The following is a 17,457-nucleotide window of genomic DNA, read 5'->3' as shown; positions in this document are numbered from 1 at the left end:
TATATGGATCAGAAACAGCCCATTACTGTTTCCTGCCCAGAATGTCAATAAAAGAAAATATGTCTTTGATTACTGTTTTATTAGGAAATAATTAACACTCTGAGAAAGTACAGGAATGTTGATGAATGCAGCAAGGTGCTGTTTGTGTGGGCAGCAAGGATGAATAAGGTAATTCTGATGTTAGCCAAATATTTACAAAAGCCAGCAGATTGAGCTTTCTCTCTGTAGGCAAATGGCCATATAAAATGAATGTGGTTTGAATGCCAACTCAAAATCTTCAATACAATTTCAGAGAAGGTCACACCATTTAATGATGTAGAACACTGGCTAACAATTTGTAGACTTCACAATCCAACATTCAAGACCATTTCCATAAGATAAATGGACCAAAATATTTGAAGGTTATTTGCAGCCAGCCACTCATATTCCTCAAAAACCAATTCAGCCACGTCATTCCAACAGGATTTCAGAAACAACACGCATTGCCAAGCTGAAGGAGAACATTTGAATCTCAAAGCAACTAGCATCCCAAATCCAATTTCTGTAGTTCCCCTTGGGTTTGTGCTTTAATTTATCAGACATGCTAATTGTCAGTCATTGTGCAGCTGCCTGATTAATCTATTCTTTTCAGATCTGGAGATACAGAATAGCTTTGACTAACAAATTAGCTGAGGTCCCTTTGTAAAAATTGCCACTTTCTTCAAGTCTTGACCTGACGTATAAAAATTAACTGAGACGCTGAAAATGTTAGAGAAGCTGAGCAGAGAGGTCAAGTGGATCTGAAATCGTTGCAAAGCTAGGAAGCAACATGACGCTGGTAAGCACATTGCAAGGGGAGTGCGCACCGTATTCATGCACCTACTTCCCATCTCTATGTCGATAGCTATGTGGCAGCATTCTGATATCCAGTGTGGAGCAGTGGTTAGACTGTTGGACTAGGACAGTGTTTCCCAAACTTGGGTCTCCAGCTGTTTTTGGACTACAACTCCCATCATCCTTAGCTAGCAGCACCAGTGGTCAAGGATGATGGGAACTATAGTCCAAAAACAGCTGGAGACCCAAGTTTGGGAAACACTGGATGGGGATCTGGGAGACCAAGCTTCAAATCATCACTCAGCTATGAAGGTCACTTGGGCTGGTCGCTCACTCTCAGCATAACCTATTTCACAGGGTTGTTGTGAGAATAAAATGGGGAGGAAAGGAGCTGTGTACTCCACCGTGAGCTCCTTGGAGGAAAAGTGGGATATAAGTTCAAAAGTGGGATATAAGTTCAAAAAATAAAATTATTTTGTTTTGTGGTGGTGTTATTGTACATTATTTGATTTTCATTGCATTATTCAATTTGTATTGTGTGTCACGTAGATGACAAAAGTTACATATTTTGGGAGCAAATTCCATAGGATAATCATGTACTTTGTGACGAAGTTCTCTTTGTCCTCATTGTAAACATGTCTTGAGGACCTAGAGAGGGAGTGATGTCTAGTTACATGTAAATATGACCCTGGCTTACAGATCTCCCTCCAGAAGTCAGGAAACTAGGGCTGGTTGTTCCTCGAGGCCTTTGTTGAAAGAGCCAAAAAGAAAGAAAAGAAAATCAGGGAACAACCACCAAGTATTTAACTGCTCCACCAGCCAAATTCTGTGTAGGTATATGAAAAGGTAGTCAAGTTGCAATTCTGACAGGCTCTACCCATAATCCCCAAGTTTCTCCTCAGCTCTGTCCCTGGCCTGCTGGATGTTCTCTGAGCTATGCCAGTGACCCACCAGATTTCCCCCCATTATTAAGCTTTTTTTTTTTTTTTGAAAACACAAATTATGAAGCATAACAAAACAGATGCAAAGGGTGCGTAGTAACATAGCCAGTTTAAGACACCTCAATTACTACTTGTGCTGATAAACACTTTCCCTCTCCTTTAAGTTTCATTTACAAGGATTTTTGTTTGTAGAGTTTCGAGATTAAAAGAGAAAATACGTAACTCGGAAGGTCCAAAGTCTACAGCATATCAGGGATGGAGGCAGAAGGCAAGCATTATCCTACAGGAATGTCAGGCAGTGCTCTAGCTCTGTGTAGAGGGCAAGTATTTTCAGCGACCTTACCAGCACATGACCTCTGCCCAATTAAAACTCCTCTTTTGCACACTAGGAACTGCCTCATCGGACATGCTAGGTTTGGATGAAAGCGCTTCAGGGTGATGGAAGGATGAGCACATAACCATGCAGGGTGGGAAGAGGTGGAGCAAGGGGAAGCGGAGGGCATTTCAAAGAAGGGAGAGAAAAGAGGAGTACTCACATGGCGAAGGAATCAGGGGGAGCTGAAACTCTCCTCAGGTCAGCAGAGGGCACTTTAGGGATGCTATAGGCAGCAGGAAATGTGCAGCCGGGAGAGGATCAGCACAACGGCATGGACAGACAGGGAAAAAGCCCAGAGAGAGAGAGAGAGAGACATACAACAACATTTAAACAGAAACAAAAGGAAGGCATCATGTTGAGGCAAAATGGAGGTGTGTGCTAAGCTGCAAGGCAGCACAACCATCAATGGAAAAGCCAATGGGAGGTATCAGCAAGCGCAATGGAGGAAAATGGCGTCTGGTTATGGGGCATGGTGGAACTCTGAGGCAATAAGGCAGGTAGCTGTCAATGGCAGAGTTAAGGATATAAGGCTGTAAGGTGAGTCCTGCTGGATCATCTATTCCAACTTTCTATTCTCATAGTGGCCAAACAGATAGATGCCCATGGGAAGCCCACAAGCAGAGCCTGAGGGCAACAGTGCTCTCCCCAACTTGTGATCTCCCAGCAACTGGTTTTCAGAGGTAGACTGCCTCCAATATTGGAGGCAAAGCATAACCAATGGTTTGGTACCTTGGCTGGGCTTCATGAGGTTCCTAGGGTTTGAGCCCTGCAGCACTACAAGACCTTGGAGTATGAAGCATCCTTTATAGAAAAAGGGGCTACAGTTCTTCATCCTAAGAGGATGTATGCAACCATCTTTGGAGAGAGACAAGCACATCATTGCCACAAACTCCCCCAACCTCTCTCACTTGTTCACCCCACTTCAGTGGTTCCCTTCCCTTCCCCCTCATCCCTATTTCTGAATTTCTGAGGCAATCAGCTCCATGCTTTGGACCAACCATGAACTGTTTCCATGAAGATGAGTCAAACAAGACACGGGCTCAAAAACACATGGCCCAGATGGCATCTGAATGAGGGGCCGGGGCTGCCAATGGAGCCACTGACGTGCATAAAAATGCCCACATGGAAATACATTGTGATGGCCTTTGGGGCTTCACACAGCACCTCTTCACCCTGGCTTTGGAGATGCATATTAGGACTCACCTTATTTCTGTGATTTGGGGTGTTTAAAACTGTTTTTAATATTGTGTACTGTTGTGCCTTAATAGTAATGCTATATTTTGTTGTAAAGTGCCCTGGGACCTTAGGGTGAATTGTGTTGTTGTTAGATCAATAGCCCAAGTGAGAAAATGTGAGTCCACAACTGGGTCCACAGAATGGTCTGAAGGCATCAGCATCGCAGTCCCTGAAACTAAGCAGATCTGGAAGAGCCAGTGGGAGATCCTTTCTGAACCCCTGGTTCTCAGGCCTGAGATCTCTGGAGTTCTTTGGTTAACAGTTTTTTAATAGTTCAGTTTTGAAATGGCATTTCAGCACACAGAATATCTCCCCCCACCCCCAAAAAATGCAAACCGAAAGAAAAAAATACGGAGGAAGCTGTCGTCCCTCATTGACTGTGTTACAGAGAAACCCATTTCAACTTTGTCTTTGGATCATAAAGTGCATGATGGGAAACTGGATGCTGATTATATAGCACTTTTCTCTTCAAAGTGACATTCAGATTACATATCAGGCCAGGTTCTCCAATCTGCCGGCACTGCAGCATTGTCACTATCAAGTCAATTTCCCTCTCTTTCATCTATCATCAGTAGGGTGGGTATTTTCCCCCCTCCCCTCCGTCTATTAGAGATTCTGGAACTGGAGTTTAGCTGGCACTTCTGTTAATGATGCATGAGGCGGACTGAAACGCAGCTCATTCTTCTAAAGCAAAATTGACTCTCTCCCAGATTAACTTCAGTAAAACTTTGCCACCGAATTTAACAAGCGTGACTCAGAAGACAAATGGACAAAAGATAAGAGCCATAAACAAACATGATATCTCTTTGTTCACATCTATACCTCCTATTTCTCCCCTATCTGGAGACAAACAATATTGACACGGCACATTGGTGGCGCTTAAACTTTTATCCCAAGTTGCACCTTACCTTCTGCCTCTGAAAGAATTTCCCATCATTCTTATTTATATCCTTGTAAACATAGCTTTTGGCAACAACAGATGCTGACTCAGTGCAGTTGCAGAGAGCAGAGAGGTCCCAGTTTACCAAACCTTTAGCCACTGGAGGACTAGAAAGGAAGTTTGGTGTAGTGGTTGCAGGGGCGAACGAAGGCGTCATGACACCCGGGGCTGCAAACCGCTATGTATGGCGCATGTGTGGTGTCACTACTTACAGCGCATGTGCCGTACGTAGCGATGCCGCACATGCACTGTACATAGTGGTTTGCCACTGGCACTGGGATCCTCTGCTTGCAGCTGCAGCCACTAACGGAGGATCCTCCGCATGCAGCTGCGCAATGGCTGCTCACACTGCCGCAAGCCCCCGTGGGGTGCCTTCTTGTCACACACACCCCAGACATGGCACCCAGGGCACATCGCCCACCACCGCTCCCCATTGCGACACCACTGAGTGGTTGTAGCATCTGATTAGACCCAGGAGACAACAGCTCAAATCTCCACTCGGCCATGAAGCTCACCGGCTGATCTTGGGCCAGTCACTCACTCTCAGCTTAACCTACCTCACCGGGCTGTTGTGATGATAAAATGGGGAGGAGGGGAACTATGCATGCCACCTTGAATTCCTTGGAGGAAAGGTGGAAAAGAAATGCAGTAAATAAATACATGAAATGCAAGATTTTTCCTGAAGTTGGGGGGGGGGAATTCTGGGCTAGAGCTATATTTTTCCCCATAATGTGAATACTGGCTCCCAGCTGCTGCACAGTCCCCCCCCCCCATGCCCAATCTAAACCATGTGGAGAGATCAATTTGTGCGTACATGGTGTCCCCTGCTCAAATATATAGTAGCTCCAGGCTTTGTGTCCATCAATAAACAGCAGAGATGGCTGCCCTGGAGTAGCAGAATTCTAGGGGCTCCATCTCCTAAGATGGAAATCCCTAAAGGGGAAACACACACACACACACACGTCAGATCCTTGAAACATCAGGGTAGCAAAACTTAAAGATGGGGAGGGGGTGGCAGGATTTAACATCACCTATTGCAGAAACATGCTTGTGAACCTGAACCAACCTTTTCCCCGTTTAAAAATGCACTTAGGCAGCCCACCTTTTGTGGGTTTTGCACTAAGAGACACACCAGTGAACATGTGGGATTTGCATTGGCTGTGCAATGAACTATGGCTATGCAAACTGTGCTCTTGCTGCCGCAAATCCTGCTGGCCAGCCGCACAACTCAGCAGCTTCAAGTGTTTTAAAGGGAGAACAGAATTCCATGGCTCAGCCACAACTGGACCTAACGGTCAGGGGTACCTTTGTCTTTACCTAGCTGTCATAGAAGTGAGTCGCTATGCACAAAAGGACAATACAACCTTCGACAGAGCACAGGAAGCTCCATGCAAACAGGAACTGCTGTCCCATCATCTTCAATGGCAGATGATACCCCAAGCGTGCAGCCTCATTGAAACATGCACTCCCATTCAGCATTCAGAATGCTTCCTAATATTAAAGAAAATGGGGCAATTTCCAGCCATGCAGAGCCCCATAGTCCTGGAATATGCCAGAGTAGAAGGATGCTGTTATGTAACTTGGAAGGGTCTGCCATCATCAACATCAAAAAGATAAAGCCAGCAGGAAGCCTGCAAATTCACTCAATATATATTAAATGTGGACACTGTTTGCCAATTTAACCAAACATTCTGTAAATATTATCCCAGACTTTTAAAGTTTAAACTCATTTGCTCTAGCAATGTTTGCATGTGTTTCACATTCACTTCCTGCAAAGAATTTGGGGGAGGAATTCAGAGGGATGTTTGCCGAAGGAAAACGTTTTAAGCAAATATTGTAGGCTGTAGAAAATAGTTTTCAGCTCCGTACAGCATAGCGACACTTCCTATCAACTAGTTTCATCTTGCATACTGTGCCATGGAGGCAAGCCTCAGCCCAATCTATAGATCGCCTAAACAGGATTATTTATTTAGCCCACAAGTCAGGGCCAAAACTGGTTCAAACCCAGATGCTTCCATTTTATTAGTTTGTGGGATTATAGCTGCTTTTTTTCTCATCAGTGCATAAGAAGCAAGCAAACATTAATAAGATGTGTGTTCTTCAGTCAATATTCTTGCTTCTGTTGAAATGCTCAAAGCTCCCCATCCCCAGAATATTCCTTCATTTAGGACAGATGTGATGACCTACTCCAGTTAAAGTTACAGTGGTACCTCGGGTTACAGACGCTTCAGGTTACAGACTATGCTAACCAGAAAGTACCTCAGGTTAAGAACTTTACCACAGGATGAGAACACAAATTGTGCGCCGGCAGCACAGCAGCAGCAGGAGGCCCCATTAGCTAAAGTGGTACCTCAGGTTAAGAACAGTTTCAGGTTAAGAACAGACCTCCAGAACGAATCACCGTAAGTTCTTAACCCGAGGTACCACTGTACTTCTGAGCACATTCATATGGCAGCTTCCTGTCCTCCAACGTGGACATTGGATGATACATGGCTTCCTTGGTAAACAGAACCCTAAGGGCCAAAGTAGATATCTTGGGGCCACTCACTATTCAGGAACCCACCCATTCAATATATGATTTGGGAAAGGGGCAGGGGTTTTGCTTTAACAATTTGAAAGACTGCTTTGGGGGCCGCTTTCTCTCACAAACTGGCCTTACCATGACATTTGCCATTGCTATGTGTCCCGCTGCCATCCAAAGTCTACTCAGCTCTTAAGTAGGCCCAAGTGGCAGCCTCATTATGGCGCTTAGATGGGCTGTGAAGACTTTTTTCGTTTCACTGCCTCTTTAGTTAGCCCTCCCCACTTTCTTCTGTTTCTGCTCTATCTTGTGAAGTTTTCATTCTGTTCTCATTTTATATTAGGTTTATTATTATTAGGAGGAGCAGGAGGTACAGAAGTACGTGATGGACCCTTTAATTAACGTCATAAACCACAGAAGTATGTGAGAGAGGAGCACTTAGCCTCACTCTCCTCCCTTCCCTTGGCACAGTCATTTGTGAGGCATTTCCTTGACTTTGTTATAAGAATTTTAAGGTCTCAAATACAGAATAAATATTCATAAACGCACACATATCTAAATATATGAACCATGTGAAATAGTATAGGAGAGCAATCCTGGAGCCATTCTGACTCTCCCAATGACCTCAAACATTCCTCTGAAGTAAGGGAAGCAAATGGGCAAAGCCTTCCCATTGTCTTTTTACTTGCAAATCTTTAAGGTGTATTTGTGAATGAACAGGGTGGGCCTGTGACCTGGATTCAGGAACTAAAGTATTAACCATCACAAAAGAATGGCCAGACTGCCCAGGTAATGCAATCAGTGACCATTATCAGGTATCCTGGCAAACAGGATTTCTGCTGTAGACTACCTCCTCTGCTGTAGACCGCTCCGCTTCCTTCTGTGATGTATGTATGATGTTTTAGGGGGGTGGTCTTGGGCTACAGGGTGGGCAATTTCAAAAGTTTATATAAGAGCTTGCACACCATTGTTCAGGGTTCTCCTCCCTCCAGCGTGTGGTGAGTGAGGAGCCTGTTGCAACAGTTCCTTGAATAAAGATCAGGCTTACTAGCCGCTTTGCTTTTCAATTTACTCTGGTTGGCTTTTGTTATTTCTCCTACCAATAGGGAACCCACTTAAGGACTCTATGTGGGCTCTGGAAAGGAGCAGTTTTTTTTCTTATAACAACTTCCTTACAGGAAGCAAACCAGTAAGGGAGAAAGTGTCTGAGGCAACAGACTGAAGAGAGGTAAATTCAGGGTCACTTCCCCCCCCCCCAAAGTAAGGCCCACTCTGCCTCTCATGTTATGTATGTGAATGGGGAGGGCATGTGAGGGGGGTGAGGTATCTGCTATCTAGAGTGGCTACTTACACATCACCCAAAAACCAAAAAGAGGGCATAAAAGGACAATTTGCAAAGGAATTGTATATACTAATTTATACATCTAGATGCACATTCAGAAAATAATTGCCATAATTTAAAAAGAAACACAATGCATCTTAACATAGTGGGGAAGATTGTGACCACGGAAGCTCAGCCTGCTGTCTAGGTTCTACCTATGTTTGGGCCACTCCAAGATCCCTGGTTACTCTCCCTTCTTAGGGTTCTTTCTCAGACTTAGACGGGACAGCTCTTCACATAGAGGACTCCTTCAGTCAAAGGACTGTCCTCTGACAGTCCTTCAGATAGATGGACATCCTCTGTAAAGTAGGGCAAAAGTAAGGAAGAAATGGTAAGGCAATAGGACCATCTGCAGTCCAGCATCCAGCACTCTAGGAAGGACATGGCTGCAAGGGTGTACAGGGGTCAGCATCTTCAGAAGCAAAGTGACTGCAGTGAGAAAGAGAGCTGGTGGAAATTGGAGTCTCCTCTTGGACCTCAGGAGACTCTTTGCCTAGGTCACTTAGCTGATGCCTAGCCTTATCTCTTTCTCACACATAACCTCTCTCTTCTTCTTTTTTTGCTGGGTTGTTTCCTGGAGATGAATTGACATAGAAGAGAGAAGGCAGAGGATATAGTCCTTAACATTCCCACGCCGTAGCACAGGGGTAAGGAGTCTTCTTCAGTCTGAAGGTCACAGCCTTCCAAGGGCCAGAGGCAAAACAAATGTAGATGTTAGCCTTCAATGGTAGGCTAGTTTCTACACACACTCTCTGCCTTCTAATCCAGGCAAACAAAGGTCATTATCAGAGTTCAAGGACACATTCCAGTCAGGCAAGAACATTTAAGGAGGGTGCAACACAGGGCTGATGAAGGGTGTGGCCTGGGAAGAGTCCCAAAGGCCAGGTAAAAGGACCTGGAGGTTCCCCAGCTCTGTTGTAGAGCATGAACTGAAGCATGGGGTCTTTTCTCCAATACATATTTGGTCACTTCTTGCAGGAAGTAAAGCTGTGCAGACAACATAGTATTTTGGGGCACTGAATGTGTTAAAAAACCCACATAAATAAAATAAATGAAAATCAAATCCAGTCACAACCCATTCGGTAATGATATTTTCAGAAGGAGCCAAAAAGACCACACACAATTATCATCTTGAGACAGATTCTTATTTCCTAGCCCATAATTTAAATCAGTTCCCTTCACTGAAAACAAGCAGAGAGGGGGAGAGAAATGAATAGCTGCCAATATAGTTGAAGAGCTCATCTGTGTTTCAGGGGCAAAAAAGGGATGGTGTGAAGAGGCTCTGTTAAACAAGGGCATTCAACTACTAGGATTCTAGTATCCTAGTACTAGATATGTCACCATATATGGTGACAACAATCCTGACATTGGCTTTGTTTTTTGTGTGTGTGTTTTGTTTTTTTATTTTATTTTTTAAATATTTTTTATTAACTGGCCAATCACATCAAATTAAATCACATCACATAATTCCAAATTACAAAGCCAAATTTTTAAATTTTGTTGGGGGAACACATACTTCAAGATCCAAAGGGGGATTCAAATCATCTTCTTATTACTGCGTTAATGTCCAAATCAGTCCCATTCCACATCATATCTTGTTCATGTAATTTCTATTTTTCCTTTACGATCTCTTCTGTTAGTCTCCTTAAGCCGATAAGCAAAATAATAATCCTGTGTGGATTTCCCTTTCCTCCACTAAGTCCAGATGGTTTCCATATATCTCCTTCATAGATAGCATCGCGTGTTTTGTTTTTTTAAAGGTGGGATCTGACTATTGTTGGTTCTGATTGTCTTCAGGAGCAAACCTGATCTTCTGCACTGGCACTAAGCTTCTGAAAATTGTAGAAGGGCCTGTTTGTTCATGGATGGAACAGCACATTCAGGTCTAGTAATTATAAAAAAGAATTGCATAATGTTTGGTAAAGGGACCCCTGACCATTAGGTCCAGTTGTGACCGACTCTGGGGTTGCAGCGCTTATCTCGCTTTATTGGCTGAGGGAGCCGGTGTACAGCTTCCGGGTCATGTGGCCAGCATGACTAAGCCGCTTCTGGTGAACCAGAGCAGCGCACGGAAACGCCATTTACCTTCCCGCCAGAGCGGTACCTATTTATCTACTTGCACTTTGACGTGCTTTCGAACTGCTAGGTGGGCAGGAGCAGGGACCGAGCAATGGGAGCTCACCCCGTCACAGGGATTCGAACCACTGACCTTCTGATCGGCAAGTCCTAGGCTCTGTGGTTTAACCCACAGCGCCACCTGCGTCCCTATAATGTTTGATAAGTAACATACAATCCACTTTTCTACAAAAAAAATGGGGGGCTACGTGGGCCTTTTTTGGAGTATGCGTACTGTCACATTTTTACAAGCATCCTGACCCTCCTCATAACAATACAGGAGACAAATCCAAAGTTTCTCCTCCACCATCTGCAATACAGGAATGATATTGATTTGTCCTAGAAGGTTGTGTTCTACACATTATGAGGTTATGTGAACTACCTTGAATCCTCTAATACAATACATAAATGCTATGTGCTACCAATTTAAAAGTTTGTGATGTTGGAACTGTGGGAGTAATAGCTCTTTGGATGAAAAATAAACTTCATTCCCACAAGGAACACAAGGGGAAAGCTCGAAGTCATTTGGTAAGGGGAGGGAAGATGTTGTAGGGAAAACATTTCAAAACCCAGTGAGTTTTCCTGTATTAGGGAAATGTCACCAAATGCCTGGGCAACATAGATCCAGATAATATTCGGTGAAGGGTTTTTTTAAGGAAAGGAAAATGTTGGAGGGGATGGGTTGTTCATTTCAACTTAGACTGAGAGTCTTGCGCTGAGGGTTGGATTAACTTCAGGCTAACAATGTCACAGAGTGAAGGCTCTGTGAGGGTGAAATTATCTGGAAAGGATACTATGAGAAAAGTGTGCTGTGCTTCATTAAAACTCACCAGAATACAGTAAATGTTCCACGAACAAGTGGCTGGAGGGCTAGGGTGATGGTATTGTCCTGAGTTATTCTGACATTTAAAGTACTGGCAGCCAGTACTGAATTGCAGGGGAGGGAAGGGTTGTTATTATATACTGCAAGGTAAGAAAAGGGTTCCTGCTCCTCTGGCTGTATAGCTGTCTTTGCATGCTAAGCACAAACAAAGGTAGGGTATGCGGTGAAAGGAGGAGGCATGTGCAGAATGACAGGGTGTTGTTTGGCATAGTTCGGCCATGTCTTTGATCCATCACTGACTTGGCTCAACTTTGCCATTTCCCTTTCCCTAAGATGCACATGGAGCTAACTCACTCATTGAGCATAGGCATCGATGTCCTCCTCTTGCTTTTCTGCACCATATTGGCCTGATTCCTCAGGGCGATTCGGATCAGCGAGGGAGCCAATCGGCAAGGCTCCCCGTCCACTTGCATGGGGATGGACTTGTACGTCAGCAACGTCACTTCCCGGCATTGGTGTAACCTTTCTCCGTGGCCTCCCACTTGAAGAGCAGCCTTCGCAACAGAAATAGGAAAAGAGAAAAAGAGGGGAGGAATCAGTTCAAGTCATCAAATCTAGCTAAAATGTACTGTTATTTGCAAGACCATATGAAGTCAAGGATTGCTTTCAGCAGGTGATTCAGTACCTATTGACTTTGAAAAATTTGATTCGGTTTGCATTTAAAGGCCAATCTACCTTATTCACATTTTTGGAAACAAATGTGCAAACTGAAACCCAGCCATGCTTTGAAATTTGCAATTCTCCAAATTGTGTAGTGCAGTTTTCCAGCCAAGGAATGTGCACAAAAATACATATACTAAGGTAAAATATTATGAGGTACTTGATCCCTGTCTGAGGCTTACTAGATTCTGCCTTTCCTCGGTGAACACAGGTCTTTTTAAAGTCCCAAATGGTTCTTTTAGGGTGGATGGTGGATATTTATGAGCTGTCTGCTCTGGGCTTTTTCGCTTCTGCCTTCCCTCAAGACATTAAACATGCACCAATAGGAACTTCCCTCTGAGTGCAAATAGTAGCTTGAGGGAGGGCAATTTTCATTGGGACCACGGTGGTGTGTGGAAAGGGTTAAACTCCCTGTGCCTACCCACCAAGGGTCCTGATGGGGGCTCCTCATGGTCACTAATTCCAATTAAAATGGATAAAAGGGATGTTTAATGCCACATGAAGTTTAACCCTTAGAGTCACACACCAACAACATTTGCAAGCTTCAGAGTTTGACTTGCTGTGCTGTTTAAAATGCATTTGGGAGCAATAAAGTTATGTGAGTGGGGGAGACAGTTCGCAATAGGTAGGGGAAGGTTGATGCCCTGGAGAACTGATTGTTCCTTGCTCTTCTAATCCCCCTCTCCTTGCAGAAATAATAATCAGGAAGGAAGGAAGAGCAAGACAAGGAGAGAAACAAGGAATAAAAATGGGAGGAGGCAATAATTATGGCACCAGATATTAAGATAGCAACAAAGTCCTTTCTGCAAGCCATTTTTTCAGGTGTAGAAGGAAGGGGTGTTCACCCATCATTCACTGTTCCCTCAAATGGCAAACCAGGAGTGAGGAAAATTCACTCTACATACTCAGTTATAGTTGGAAACCTGCCATTTGGTTTATTCTTTGTGAGTTAGCTCTTGCTCTGGTTGACTTATAGACAGTTTGCTTGCAGGAGGCAATCGATGAAAAAGACTCACCAAGGAGGCCATGGTGAACCCAATGACCTCAATGTAACCATCATCATGCCGCTGTGGTTCAAATTCTCTGTGATCTCCTGGATTCCCCCAGGGCATTGTGCCAGCACAATACCTGAACAGAAAAACATAAGGAGAGCTCAGCTGGTTCAAAGTAAAAGCCTGTTTAGTTCAGCTTCCAACCAGATGCCTATGGAAAGCTCACAAGCATGAATGTGAGAGGTTGAGGATACATGGGATTTGAGCAAACACTGAACATCTGGCCCACTTGGCTTTTAGCAACAAAACCAAGCATATGTCTTCTACAAATATATTTCAGATAGGATAAGGTTTCAGAAGAAACACCTCTGCTTTATACCAGAGTTATATTATGCAGACCAAGGTGGTCAATTCTCCATTTGCAGGGCTGGAGCTGGTTGCACACTCATACTTATCCCACAGTTAGCTGTTTGAAGAAGGTCTGAGAGAGTAAGGCAAAGAGGAAACTCATTTTTATTTTCAATGCTCCATATGGTCAGTCCTTCCCACCACCTCTTTGGTTTCAACTCTTCACATCACCAAAGCACAACAATTTCTCAAAAAGTGAGTAAGGTCTTCCAAGTGAGGAAAGAGGACAATGGGAGGCTGTTCCCTCCCTTCCATTGGTTTATTTCAATTACCGGTAGGTCTTCCAATTCAGTGTGAGAGAGATTGGGAGGGGGAGAGGGGGGATAGAACTATAACAACTGCCCTTTCAGGTAATTGCTAGAGATCTAATCCTAGATCTATGGGAGAACTGTCTATTTTTCAAAAATGGTTTCCCCTCCTAGGGTTCCCTCACCTTCTCACAAGTCCTCCCAGGACAAGTCCTTACCTGGGTATGTTTAAAAACACTATACATTGGAATTTCAGCTCCTGAATCTTTGGGGTCAGGTCTGTGCCATCACACTGCCAAAGAGAGTTAGAGAGAGCACACAAGTATGTATTAAGGTTTATTATAAAATAAACACTTGTGGATTTATTTCAATGAGATTTTGGACTTAAATAAAAAAAACAAAAACATGTAAGGCCAAATCACACAAGAAGCCCAGATGAAACAAAGAGGAGCAAGCCCACACTGTATTTATTTTTGCTATGTTCCCCTGGCAAAAGCAAGTACTCCAGATATGTTAATGTGGTTTGAGCCAAGTGCCATTACATCTAGTGGGAAATAAAACACACTGGGGTACACAATGGAAAAATAAACATGGAAGGAGGGAAGGTTTGTGTAAGCCAGAAAGCACACTTGCTGAAATAAATTTATTGCGCCCACTTTCTTTCCTTCCTTCCTTTCTTCTCCTTCCTTTTTTTGTTTCTGTTAAAGGCATGGAAGTCTTGTTCCATCTTAAAACTGGCAACTCTGTAACAATAAATCTCTGTAACAATAAATCTAGGTAACAGCCCAAATCCCTTAAATTCACTAAATGTAAGTGAAACTAATTTCCACTTGTCTTCACGAAATGTATGCAACTTTACAATCAAGAGGAAACTTTTCTCATCTTGTTTTACCAGCCAATTCTCCAACACGTCCTTAAAAAGCATAGTTCCCCTTTTTATACTCACCACAACTTTCACATGCTTGGATAAATCTCTGGAGCTTCTCTGAAGGAAGTCTGAAAAGGCTGCCTAAATTATACAGAAAAGTAGATGGGGAAAAGAAGTGTGATATTTCATTTTTGTTGCTTCAAGGATCTGGAGTGAAAACAAGGCCTTGTTAAGTGAAGCTGCCCCACAGAAAGAGGCTGAGTTTCAGGCACAGTTAAGTGCTGAAGTTGCTCTCAGTGAATACGACATTTCTAATTGGCAAAGTTTCCTTGAATCAGAAAGTGACATGGAATAGGAGCCCAAAATACTCCAAAAGGATAACCAGTGACCTATTGGAGGCACAGGGATGGAAACTGCCAATTAGCTAATTTCATTATGATGTCAGGTGACTTCAAAGGGGCTCAAGATTGAGCCTGAAGATTAAGCCAATTGGTTGATGTCCCAAAGAATAGTGGTGACGATCCTCAATAATTAAAGCAATAAAACAAACAATAAACTGTTTACCACCACCACCACCCCCCCAAAAAAAAAACAAAATTTGGATTCAGGAAAACACGTTTCAACTCACCCCAGCATAAAACATTTTATTTCGAAAGCGGCTGTTGAATTTTTCAGGATTTGCTTCTGTGATAAAGAAGAAGAAAACAGCAGAATACAAGGAGTCTTTACTAAGTCAATTAAACAGTACGCTGCCCTTGATGGTTCAGTTCCTTATTTTCCTTCTGGCAGGCAAACAGCTGAGTTTCTGGCCATTGCTGGCTGCTGGCTAAAGAGGAGAGGCAAAAAGGATGCATCTTTGTTTTCTGTGTTCACTAGATAAGGGAGTCAAAAGGAACCGATGAACTGTATATCAGTCTATTATGGAAAAGGGGGCAAATTGCTCATCTTTTTTCTTTCTTTCAAGAAACCATTGTGTGCTGATTAGTGATGTGAGATGGCCTTGCGCACAACTGAGAAGTGTTAATTTGGATTAATAAATGAAGTGTAATTCCATTATTAATGGAAGACCTACCCTTTCACTTCTAAGAAAAAGGAGAAAAGAGTATTGATGCATATGTAAGAAAAACTGCTCCTTTTCCCTTATGGGGTACCCAAGAGCCCATATAGAGTCCTTATGTAGGTTCTCTATTGGTAGGAGAAAATAACAGAGGCCAACCAGAGACTACTGAGAAGCAAAGCCCTGTTGCGACAGTTTAATAAAGATTAGGCTTACGAGCTGCTTTGCTTCTCAGTATTCTCTGGTAGGCCTCTGTTATTTTCTCCTACCAATTGAGAACCTACATAAAGACTCTATACTGTCTTCTTGGGTACCCCATAAGGGAAAAGGAGCAGTTTTTCTTATAACAACGCCTTGTGCTTTTATATTGTATTTTGTGTTTTAATATCATATCTTTATGTTGTAAACCACCCTCAGAACTGCAGATCATTGTTGAAAAGCGGCACTTAAGTACACTCAGGGCTCGTCCACAAGTCTGCTTCTCTAGTGCCAAGAAAGCACAAGTTTGAGCAGTTTTCTGCCCGGACTCACACTTTCGAGGCATGAGTCTGAGTGGGTTTACCCTTGCCCCACTCCTTTCCCAAGGAAAAGCTGCTCTTTAGTGCGAAATTGGAGCAAACATCAATCTGGATAAAACCAAATTGCCATTTGCTCTGATTGAATGCCAAGGAGCAGTTTCCCCCCTGGGAGGGGGAGCAAGAGGATAAGCCTTCAATCAAACAAACAACCCGCCTTACTTATTAGAAAACAACATCTGACTGAAACACACAGAGACACCAAAAGGAAGTCCACAAACAATAAGGACACTAAAGCAAACTCCCAGAGGGTCCCCCACACTAATCTTACGTATAAAAATTCATTTTTATTATAAATTTGAAAGGGTGGGTAACTCTGAATTAACAGGGGGGGAAAATATTTCTGGCCAAATTACTCACCTCCAAGCCTACAGCTTGCTTTTCCCCAAAGTGGTTTCACTCTCCTCTAAAAGTGTGTGTGTGCCTGTGTGTGTGCACGCACACACACACACACACAAACACACATACATGCACACACTGGCATCCCTGGAATAATGTCCATTCATTCTTTATAGCGCAATATGACTTCATGATTAAATAATGCTTCTGCTAAGTGAGAAAGTAGCTCAGGACCTCATCCCTACTATATAGTCCCAGGAACATTTGACATGCACGCCAGCACATGTGCACATGGAAATGAGCGCGCAGCTGTCATCACTTCATTCCTTTGCCCTTCCATGGCCCTTCATTATTATGCTTACTGCTCACAGTCATCTTAAACACGATAAAATATGCATTCGCTCTTTCTGTCAGGCATTCAGATCTTTATTTAGCCTGGCACTAGGATGTTCTTTTTTAAAAGGGGGGGAGGACGGACATTTTTGCATGGCTTTGTGATAGCATGAAAACGAGGACAAGTATGGTTGTAGTTAAATCAGCCACATGCCAAACAAGGCAACTGAACAACAACTTGGGTATCATCAGTGTGATTTCCTAGCATACAGACATCTATCAGAATGTCTGACCATTATTGCTTGGCTGGGTTGTGCTGTATGGAACTACATGAGTACTAAGGGCAATGTTTCAAAACAGATAGGAGTACTTTGTTCACATGAACAAAGACAAATATTATTATGCACTTTAGTAGGGACTGTTCTGGAGTGCCAGTCTTGCATGTCCTGTGTCTTCACAATATACCCCCAACCTTTACATAGCATGGTGTATCATTTTCAGAAGAATCAGGCAAGAACAGCCCAGATTTTTGCTCTACTTCCTGGGCAAAAAGTAATCCTTTTTACAAAAGAAGATCAGTAGGATTTCCAATTGTTTATTGGCAAGGCCCCTATTTCTTTGACATTGCACAGCAGGCAGACATTTATCAGGTGAAACTTTGTGCAGCAATAGTAAAGATCACCATGCAAGGAAAAAGATTCATCTACTAAACATCTACCTTCTGTGTAGCTGGTAAGGGTACATTTATTGATTGGCTTTATTGCTCACCTC

At 43.2% G+C, this 17,457-nt stretch overlaps 1 protein-coding gene across 7 annotated transcripts in view; it reads right to left on the bottom strand.

The window, feature by feature from the left end:
* The window catches only part of DGKI (diacylglycerol kinase iota), a 251,571-nt gene that overhangs the window by 74,173 nt on the left and 159,941 nt on the right, over nt 1–17,457 (bottom strand). For 4 of the 7 annotated variants that reach the window (XM_083572279.1, XM_083572283.1, XM_083572281.1 and 1 more), the window contains 6 exons: nt 15,011–15,066; nt 14,461–14,523; nt 13,733–13,806; nt 12,883–12,994; nt 11,501–11,700; nt 2,291–2,353 (listed from right to left, as the gene is read on the bottom strand). In XM_083572279.1, coding sequence (XP_083428405.1) covers nt 2,291–2,353; nt 11,501–11,700; nt 12,883–12,994; nt 13,733–13,806; nt 14,461–14,523; nt 15,011–15,066 — 568 coding nt within the window. The remainder of the gene's footprint in view (nt 1–2,290; nt 2,354–11,500; nt 11,701–12,882; nt 12,995–13,732; nt 13,807–14,460; nt 14,524–15,010; nt 15,067–17,457) is intronic. The other 3 variants (XM_083572280.1, XM_083572284.1, XM_083572285.1) reach the window with 1 other exon arrangement.

Source organism: Podarcis filfolensis, assembly GCF_964270895.1.
Source record: "Podarcis filfolensis genome assembly, chromosome: 10".
NCBI lineage: Eukaryota > Metazoa > Chordata > Lepidosauria > Squamata > Lacertidae > Podarcis > Podarcis filfolensis.
Note: the sequence above shows the minus strand (reverse complement) of the source record. Positions and strands in the feature narration are given on the sequence as shown.